This window comes from the organism of the source record quoted next, unplaced genomic scaffold (genome assembly GCF_019419815.1).
Source record: "Pyrus x bretschneideri cultivar Hongxiangsu unplaced genomic scaffold, Pyrus_bretschneideri_v1 Contig6, whole genome shotgun sequence".
In the NCBI taxonomy this organism is placed as follows: domain Eukaryota; kingdom Viridiplantae; phylum Streptophyta; class Magnoliopsida; order Rosales; family Rosaceae; genus Pyrus; species Pyrus x bretschneideri.
Window position 1 is genome coordinate 2,583,052 of NW_025999798.1, and position 10,362 is coordinate 2,593,413.

Here is a 10,362-nt window from a genome sequence, read left to right on the forward strand (position 1 = left end):
CTTGTATGTGTGATAGCTATCTTCTTCCTTGATTCTTTGACGAAATACTGGAGTACGTATTGTTTTGGTCTTTACTCCGTTCAAACTTAGTTTTGCATAGGTATTCTATATAATTTTTACAAATCACGGTTTGACAGATACACAAAAATTTTTTTTGTGTTTTTATGAGTTATTTTTTGCACATGTACATCAAATTAAAGTTTCGAAGTGAAGAGTGACTCATTTCTACGAAAGGAGTCCTTTTCAATATCGTAACAAAAAAAAAGAGAGAAAATATATAAAATAATAGAGGTTAACAGAAAAGGAAGAACTATATACGGTCTTCTTTAGCTTCAAAGTGAAGCTTTTTATCCTCTCCTTTCTCTTTTGTGGGGTTTTGTGTTTTATTATTGGATTGAGAAGCAAAGAAGCAAAGACCGAGTCTAAAGGAGATATGGGTTCAAAAATGAGGCAGTTACCAAAAAGGGGAAAAAAAAAAAAAAAAAAAAAAAAAGAGCTTGGAAGTGGTGCTTCCACCATATGAGAGTGAGACAGAGATAAGCTAGCTTAACGAGAATAAATTATCAAATTATAACCTCTTTATTATAATAATATATCTTTTATGTAGTCATGCTCTGCAAGTTCCTCCTTCGAATAAAATAAGGACCCGTTTGGCATTCAACTCATAATTTATATGATTCTTTGTATGAAAACATTTTGTATCGAATCAATAAGCCAAAAAATTATTTTCTTTCTTAAAAAGTATATTATTATTAAGGAGAGAGGGAAGAGTTTGAAACTATTACAATAATTGAGGAGATGGGTGTTTCGAATCCAAGATGCATAGGTAGAAATCTAATATTCTATCTACTAAGATATTTGACCACAAGCAGAAAAAACTATTTTCCTTTAACTAAACCTGTATTAATTTTTTTTTTTTTTTTTGAAGGGAACTAAACCTCTATTAAGTAATAACCTTTTTAAAATTCTACAATTTATTTAATCTCAATATCATAGCAATATAGAAGTTTTACCGTAACGATATAATTCCATATTATGGGTCTGCTACTGCCAATTTGGTTCTATTGTTTGTGGACTTTTGGGTTAGATTTCTACATTTGCCAAACGACATTGTTTAGTCATATGGTCCATGTTCAAAGAGTAGTTGAACTTAACTCTATGGCCTCATGTGCTGCCGTACCCAACTCGACGACTCTTTCTCATTCACGGGTGTGAAGTTTTCGAACTTGAAATCTCCTCCGTCGTAAGAAAAGTATCATTATAACAATAGCTAGTCAGCATGAAACACAACTTTAAGACATTATCTGTCTTATTTCCGAAATATTGAACCCTAAACCCTAAACCTTAAAAAGGTTTATTCCTACCCCTTTTTTTTTCTCCTTTTGGTCAATGTTGTCAATTCTCAGAATACTTATAACGTACCCTTGCACATACAATTGCCCATTTTAGAGAATCCCACTCCTGTGTCCCGTGGGACTTGTAGCTTGGCAGTCCACCGGGTGCCGAGTGGTTTTGTTTATCCTTCTAGTTTTGAGTGTCTTCTTGGATAGTTATAGCGGTTCATAGGTGCGAGATGTGACAGTTTAGCCATCTCTATAAAACTGCTGAGATAGATCGGCCTCCTGAATACTAATCAAGAACGCATAAGGGTGTTTCGGTAGTTTTTAAGAAGTCTTTAAGATATAGGAAGAATACCTAATTTCTACGTTTTAAGGTCGTCTGAAATAAAATATTTAAAAATGATTGTTGTTAATTATAAAATGCACGAAAGCTAAATCCAAGTCATGGATAACCCTGGAAGAGGAGCAACCAGTGAGCCCCCTCCCCAAGCCGAATTCTCGACATCTCATAGATGACCTTAATCCAAATATACCACATGGATTTTCACACACACACACACTATATATATATATATATATATATATATTTTTTTTGTCGAAAGGATTTTCAAACTATGTAATAAAGCTTAGTGTTTAGGGTAGCTTAATTTGAAAACGATGGTCAATGTTTCAAAAGTCTACAGTCCGAAGTCTGAAAATTGAATGAATCTTCGGTGTAATTTGTTGGACCAAATAAACTCCAAACTACGTCCTTTTGGTTTTTGTGTGGTTGCCTTTTGGAATGGCTGCAGCCTGCATTCCTTGACTAATTGAACCCATCCATCCCAAGGCCCTCCTTGTTCTCAATTATACATATATAAAAGGGAATTTGCACAAATGGTTCTTATAACTTGGATAGTTTTGTGCAATTACAATCTAAACTACAAAGTTTTACTACGAACCTCTCACACTTAAAATGTGTTACAGTTTAGTATTTATTTCCACTTTCATTCAGTTTTATTTTGTCAAATAATGACACGTGAGAAGAGCACATATTTTGTTATCAATGACATTATTGTCATTTCACATGACTACAATCCATTTTTCATGAGTTTTGAAGAAAATATAAGAGAATTGCCAAGAGAGAGAAAAAAACCGTGTAAAATATAATTTTCTACGACAATAAGATTAGTGTATCGTTATGTGACAAATTTCAAGTACCTTACTCAAAGTAAATGACAAAAAATGTCCTTGAAGAAAGGTAGTCGTAAAGTTTGGGTGTCAAATGTCCCCTAGGACGGGGGACACCCGAGGCCCGATCAAACAAAAAAATTGGATGTCAAAGTAGCAAATCGTAGCTACTTAGTATTACGGTCCAATGATATTTTTCTTCACTTGTAAGTGAGAGGTCTTAAGTTCGATTCTCGTCAAAGGTGAATTCGAACCACATTATTGCTAACCTATTGTGAGACTTAACCCGCTCATCGTTTGTTAAAAAATAAAAAATAGCAAATCGTAAGTGATGAGAATGCTTTTGAAAAAGGACGGCCGTGAAATTTGAGTGCCACATTACAAATATTTTGAAAGAGGCAATTACACGAAACCAAAAAGTTTGGCGATAGATTGTAAATTTTCATAATTTAAATGGTAATTGCACGAAACCAAAAAGTCCATGTACCATTGCGCAATTTTTGAAAACATATCATAAAAGGTTAAAGGAGAGAAAAAGAAAGAAAAATCGAACGGTGGGTACGGACAGAGCTCAGCAGGTTAAACAGTCCAAAAAGAGAAGCTGGAGTCGACACGTGTCGGTCACTAGCGATGTTGACTCGGCGGAGCCACCGGTGAGAGAAAATGTTTTCTTCCTTACAATATTGACGAAACCAAAAGGAGAAAATAAAAAATCTAAAAAAATCTAAAATCTGCAATTTCATTTGCATTTGCATTTCATTTGGCAGCGAGCGAGAGAGAAAGAGAGAAAGAGAGACTCGCATTTCATTTCCCTCGTCTTTTCATTTCCCACATTTATAAATAAATTCATTTTTTTCGATAATTTCCAAATTTTTTTTTTACCTTTTTATTTTTTTTTGGCTTAAACAAATAAAACAAACACAGTGCGAGGAATGATAGAAGAGAGGTCGACGCTCGATCTCCTCCAAGACGACTCGTTTCGCTCCCCGCTGCGAGATTGCTCCGTCGCCGCTGAGTTCGCGCGCATCGGTTTTTATTTGGATCTAGGAGGAATCGGAATCGGAATCGGCGATCGGATCTGAGGGCGGTGGTGAAGCGAAGCGATGCCGTCTCATTCGGATCTGGACCGTCAGATCGAGCATCTGATGGAGTGCAAGACGTTGCCGGAGGCGGAGGTGAAGACGCTGTGCGAGCAGGCGAAGGCGATCCTGGTGGAGGAGTGGAACGTGCAGCCGGTGAAGTGCCCCGTCACGGTGTGCGGAGATATACACGGCCAGTTCTACGACCTCATTGAGCTTTTTAGGATAGGAGGGAACGCTCCCGATACTAATTACCTTTTTATGGGTGATTATGTAGGTCAGTTTCTTTTTTCTTTCTGTTTACTTTTCTGCTTTCTTGCTTTTTTCCCTAATTTCCTTTGGGTTTTGATTTATTTACCGTTTTTCAGATTACTTTTTTATTTACAATTTATTTATGGAAATTAATGAGGCTCTGGATTTGATTTCTATTTGTGTATTTATGGAAATTGAGTTGCGAACAATCCAGTTTGTGTATTTGAGATCAGATGCTATAATCCAGTTTTTTTCTTGGATTAATGAAAAGAATTGAATTTTATCTGATATTATGTGGTGGCCTTGATCAGCCTTACTATAATTGTTATTAGGGAATTTGTTGGCCTGGTTTCTATTGCTGGTATTATGTTCTTACCTGTCTAAGATCTGTTGGATTGTCAAGAATAATTTTCCGTAAATGGGAAAAAAATTATTGTGCCGAGCTATGCGTTATATTGTCTTGTTTAGCTTAATTGATGGGTTGACATTGTTTTAGAAGATAGTTTGGAATTTTATGAACTTATGTACCGATGTTTTCTTAACATCTTGGCCCGCTGAATTGCAGATCGTGGGTACTATTCTGTGGAGACTGTCACGCTTCTGGTCGCCCTGAAAGTCCGTTATAGAGATAGAATTACAATCCTCAGAGGAAATCACGAGAGCCGGCAAATTACTCAAGTGTAAGAGTGCTTATTGTTGTATGTCATGTCTGTTGCACTTAGTCTGACTAAGTTTTGTTATACCATTCAAAGTATGTGGAGCTGTATCTAGATTTTTGTGTGAATGCTAGCAGCTGTCACTTCTCAGTGTTTGGTTTTATTGGTTGACTCGCAAGTTTACACAAAAGAGTAATGTAGATAATGCTTGGAAATGCCGTGTTAGTACTAAGTGTTTTCCTTTTCTTCTTTTTCCTTGGCATATTAAGATACTTAGATTTCTTTTAAAACAATGTAGACACCTGCCTTCATTGTTAGATATAATATGCTTTTATGGAACTATCCTCACTCCCGAAAGAAAAAGTCGGGTTATATGTGGTCGGTAGAAGATACTTCTCTGTTATAGAGGGTGTCTATTGCCAGCAGAATATAACATCCATTCATGGCTCCTACCCATGTCCCCATCAATAAGAGGTTCCTGTCTTGGAAATATTGTGTAAAATATTGATATGTCTAATCCATCCATGGTACTTTATATGGCTGCGACTTGAACTATGGGCATTTACAAATTACTTGATGTGGCTGCATGGCAAAAAAACTGAGAGTTGAAACTTCCATTACTGTTGACAAGTTTTTGTTGATTGACAGAGAGATTAGTTTCTTTCTTGGTTGGATCCTATTTTTTACCCATTTTTGTCTCACTTATTTCTCTTTTTCCAGGTATGGTTTTTATGACGAATGCTTGAGAAAGTATGGGAATGCCAATGTCTGGAAGTTCTTTACCGATTTATTTGATTATCTTCCCCTGACAGCCCTCATTGAGAGTCAGGTTAAGTTACTTATTTTGCTGGCAGTTTGATGAATTTCTTCAAGACATGTTGGTTGCATTAGTTTTTGACAGCTTCTGGTATATCTTGTAGGTCTTCTGTTTGCATGGGGGTCTTTCACCATCTTTGGAAACATTGGACAATATCCGAGCTTTGGACCGTATACAGGAGGTACATACGCGTTTTATGGTTCAATTCAATTACAAATACGTGTGCATGGTTTTGCATCTTACAAGGTTGTTGTGGTCATTTTCACATCATAACATGTTTCCGCCTGAGCAGGTTCCACATGAAGGACCAATGTGTGATCTTTTGTGGTCTGATCCAGATGACCGCTGTGGGTGGGGAATATCTCCGCGGGGTGCTGGTTATACATTCGGGCAGGATATAGCTGCTCAGTTTAACCATACCAATGGACTGAGTCTGATTTCAAGAGCTCATCAGCTTGTCATGGAAGGATACAATTGGTGCCAGGTGCGTGAACCCGATTGGAAATGGTTCTCTTTTCCTCATTTTGCGTCAGTTTTAGCTGTATTTTCAACTTTGATCATAACTTTGTCTTTCAGGAGAAGAATGTGGTGACTGTTTTCAGCGCTCCAAACTATTGTTATCGGTGTGGGAACATGGCTGCAATTTTGGAAATTGGCGAGAACATGGACCAGAATTTTCTGCAGTTCGACCCAGCCCCTCGTCAAATTGAGCCGGACAACACACGCAAGACTCCCGATTATTTTTTGTAATTTCAATATCTTACGGGCTGTTTGTAATCCATGTTTTCTGTAGATGTGTCGTTAAAAGGAGTTGTGTTGTTTAAGTTGAGGGTTATGGTCAACATGATTCTTTTGTTTGGTGTTTTTAGCCCCTGCTGCTGCTTTGTTGATTTTCCGAAGAAACTCATTAGGAGAACTGACAACGGTCACCAATGGCCTGTGGCTCTTGTCTTGTATATTTTTCGGAGGAAACGTCAATAACATGGTATATCTTGTTCTGTAACTTTGCAACGTCAACGTCGAAAGCTTACTTCCGTGTTACGCGCGTTTACGTTTTGCCTAATGAATGGATGGTTTAAGGCAAGAAATTGCCACGAGCCTTTCGTTTGACAATCCGGCAGTGGAAGCAGGTCTGCTTTCTTCTGAAGTATATTAACGAACCGCTGATGACCAACAAGAACAGCATGATCCCCTGTTCCAGCAGTTCATATCGATCAACTTCATTGACTTCATTTTCACAATTTAAGAAGTTAATTTCAAGCATTTTCTGGCAAGGGAAACTTCCAAGATTCTGAGCGAGCATTTTCAAGAAACGAAAACAGAGATTTTGTGGATTGCATAACCATTACAATGCATAATGTTTCTTTATGATACAGAATGATTCAACAGATGAGCGTTACAACAGCCAAATCCTGCCCTACTCGAAACCATACCAATTACAGAACATGCCTTTCGTACGCGTACTATGAAGACATACTGAAATGCTGCATTATCTTGCGCTTTTGGAACTCTCCCTGCCTGCGTATTCCTTTAAAATCAGGATTCAGGAACAGCTTTGCCATACACTAACGGAAATTCATCATACTGTTCGGAGAAGCCGTGTTTCTCAGCAACACTCTTCAATGACTCGCAAACCTGGTACATGGAAGGCCTATCCTTTGGCCTAGAAACAACACAAGTACAAGCAATCCTCATAAGCTGCAAAATCTCATCATCGTGACCTTTCCCGGATAAGACATTGTCAATGGCATCCATACTTCGACCAGTGTTTGATAAATGATTCACCCAATCCACCAAGTTCCCCTTGAATCCTTCCACTACATTACTGATTTCAAGCGGCTTGTGTCCAGTCACCAATTCCAAAAGAACCACCCCGAATCCATACACATCCCCTTTCAACGATGCCACCATTGTGCTCGAGCACTCAGGAGCCACATAACCAAACTCTCCCAAATCCCCATTTACGAACGAACTGTCATTGGAATCACGAGAAGCCACCAGCCTTGCCAGCCCAAAATCCGTTATGTGAGCTTCAAAATCATAGTCAAGAAGGATCACATTCGAGCTAATGTTCTGATGCATATAAGGCGGCTGACACACATGGTGAAGCCAGGCAAGCCCTCTGGCCGCACCTACACCAATCCTGAGCCGAGTCGGCCAATCCAAAAAACCATACTGGCTATTCACATTACCACTTCCATGCAACTGAGAGTGTAATGTGCCATTGTACATGTGCTTATACACCAAAAGCTTCTCTTCCTCCACAACACAAAACCCCAACAAAGGCACCAAATTCGGATGCCTGAGCTGCCCCAACCTATTCATCTCCGACCTAAACTGTTTCTCACCAAGCTTACACGCATTGAGCCGCTTAATCGCCATTGCCGACCCATCAGGTAGCACAGCCTTGTAAGAAACACCGGTCCTCGTAGAAATGACAATGTTTTGGGGGTCAAAACTGTTGGTGGCGGCCAACAAATCCGCCAAACGGACTTTCACAATGGGTTTTTGAAACAGGGACACCTGAATAGCCTGGTGAGACCTCAATAACCCAACCCAGCCACCCTCACTCTTTTCACCACCGCCAACACCATCACCAAAGCTTCGCTTTTTCCGACCCGCCCTGACGAAAAACCACCACCAAATGCCCAATCCCAAAATCAGAGACCCGGCAGCACCAACAGCACCGGCGGCGATTATAATGCCGAGGCTTTTGCTGCTCAATCCACCACATTTCGACCCCAGAGGCTTCCCACAAAGACCACCGTTCCCATCGAAATCATCCTTCTCGAATTTCGACAAATCCGGCGGAATTGTACCAGTTAAGTAGTTATTAGCGACGGACAATTTCTTCAGCCTATCAAGCCGGCCGAGCTCGTAGGGCAAAGAACCGGAGAGGCGATTATCGTTCAAAACTAGAGTGTTGAGGAACTTACAATTGACGATCTCCGGCGGGATGGAACCGGAGAGTGCGTTGCCGGAGAGATCCAGTGTTACGAGGTAAGGAAGCCAGTTGCAGATTTGGGGAGGAATCGAACCGGAGAAAGCGTTACTGGACAGGTCTAAACTCTGGAGGCTGTGGCAGAACTTGAGAGACTCCGGGAGCTTTCCGGCGAGCTCCATCGACGGGAGCTGGAGGCTGATGAGGCGATTCTCCTTCTCATTCCAGCAGGAAACACCAACCAGCTTGCAGATGGAGGCCACCGACCTGTTGGCGAGGTCCCATTGGCCCAGCCGCCCTTCTGGGTCTGTGAGCGAGGACTTCACTCCCTCGAGGCATGCGACGTCGTCTTCGAGGGAGTAGCAGGGGAGGAGGGAGTTGACGAGCAAGAGGGAGACCATGACCAAAATGGCCTTCATGGTTGTTCGAAATTGCGATTGGTATTGGGGGTTTTCGGATGATTTGTAGGTGGTGGGATTTGGGACTGTGAATGCGGCGTCGATGGTGATGGCGACGGCGGAGGTTGGGGCAGATGGGAATGGGATTCCATTTGATTTGACAGTGGTTCTTCAGTCTTGACACTTGACAGGGACCACCATTTTGGAGTTTTGACTGCCACCTGTTATCTGGGCATTTTATGGGAGCTATGCTACGGTGTCGTTTTGTACCACGCTCTTTTTCTTTTCTTTTTTTCTTTTTGATAAGAGGTAATTTCGTTTAGTAACAAGGAGCTTACTTAAAGCACGGGCCTAAATATACATAAAACACAAAACAAAAGATGGGCCTTCAAAACGACCACCACAAAAGCCCAACCCGTGGAGGTTTTCCGATCGGGGCAAAGCACGGCTAAAATTGGGGCACAAGGATTGGGAAACAAAAAACATATGGAAGGGGGGAAAAGCAGGTGTGAAGGGAAATGGGCTGCCACCGACCTTGGCCAAAGTTAAGGTTGGCGGCTAAATGAGGTGCCGGAGTTGGAAGCACTCAAACAGAGCTGAGGAAACCTCTTACACAAAGAGAAGGATTCTCACCAAACGGGAGAGAAAAAAGAAGCCCCCACTTGGACCACGCTCTTTTGGTGTGAGAATGACTTATGTGAGAGTACACTGCACCGGTGACGTTTGGTGCTAATGAAATAAAAGAATGTATAATTTTGTGAACGTGTTTTTGTTTTATTGGCACAAAACTCTTAAAACTCTTTTTCTCTTTCTCATTCAGTAGTCTAATACATGACATATTTGATTTGATAAATGTAAAAATACGAATCCAATTAGTTCAATAAGTACCTTAGACAATCATTTTATGCAAGTGATAAAATTTGGATAACACTGTTTGTTTATGACAACTCTAACATGAGAGTCATGCTTTTGTAAGGGTGGCCAGGTCAGTAACGTGATTAGACTATCCTACTCAAATTATTTTCCTACAATAATGAATGATTATGTGTTGTTAACGGAACATTCATTGAATCAAAAGATAATATTGGATTTGAATGATCTTATAGAACTAGAGAAGATAGAGCACAAATCCACAACTCAAACTTAATGCCCAATCCAAACACAAATTACAAAAGCCTACTCTGCACAAGGCCCAAGATCTACATAACACAGACATAATGCATGGTTAATACTATACCTTGGACCCATTAATAACATGTGAACTAATAGCATAATGTGTTAGTATAAAACGTCACCCTAAAAAATTTCTCCATCAAGCCGTTGAGGATTCCCAATAAAACTGGAAGGGACACCAACTCTCCTAGCAGCTTCAGTCCATGCTTGAAAAAGAAAAGAGAAAGGGAAAAGGATGGAGCACAAAAGAAGATAAAAAGAATGATGCCATAACACCTAAAAGATGAATGATTCGAATCGTTTGAAATACATTACAACGTGAGTCTTACAAAAATTTGTGTCATAAATGATGTCACGAAATGTGAGCACACCCAAAGTGTAGAGCAGAGAGATTTGAGCGTTGTGAAGCCAGTAGAACAAGCAGCTGGTTCTTAAGAGTCCTTTTCGAGGAACCAAAAAGATGTTCGTGTTCGTGTTCGTGGCGTGAGAGGAACCAAATGAGGGAAAGCAATTGCTTTGAAAATGTGGATAAAATC

The 10,362-nt window shown here is 40.1% G+C and overlaps 2 protein-coding genes across 2 annotated transcripts; one reads left to right on the forward strand and one right to left on the reverse strand.

The window, feature by feature from the left end:
- Positions 1 to 3,340: 3,340 nt before the first annotated feature.
- On the forward strand, positions 3,341 to 6,317 carry LOC103950907 (serine/threonine-protein phosphatase PP2A catalytic subunit). Its single transcript, XM_009362154.2, has 6 exons — positions 3,341 to 3,866; positions 4,407 to 4,521; positions 5,218 to 5,326; positions 5,418 to 5,495; positions 5,607 to 5,798; positions 5,891 to 6,317. Exons 1-6 carry the CDS (start codon positions 3,614 to 3,616, stop codon positions 6,062 to 6,064), a joined length of 921 nt encoding a protein of 306 aa, XP_009360429.2. The 5' UTR covers positions 3,341 to 3,613; the 3' UTR covers positions 6,065 to 6,317.
- Positions 6,318 to 6,624: 307 nt separating this feature from the next.
- LOC125471459 (probable inactive receptor kinase At1g27190) lies at positions 6,625 to 9,262 on the reverse strand. The gene has a single exon (XM_048571849.1). The coding sequence runs from the start codon at positions 8,672 to 8,674 to the stop codon at positions 6,851 to 6,853; it is 1,824 nt and encodes a 607-aa protein (XP_048427806.1). The 5' UTR covers positions 8,675 to 9,262; the 3' UTR covers positions 6,625 to 6,850.
- Between the last annotated feature and the right edge of the window lie 1,100 nt (positions 9,263 to 10,362).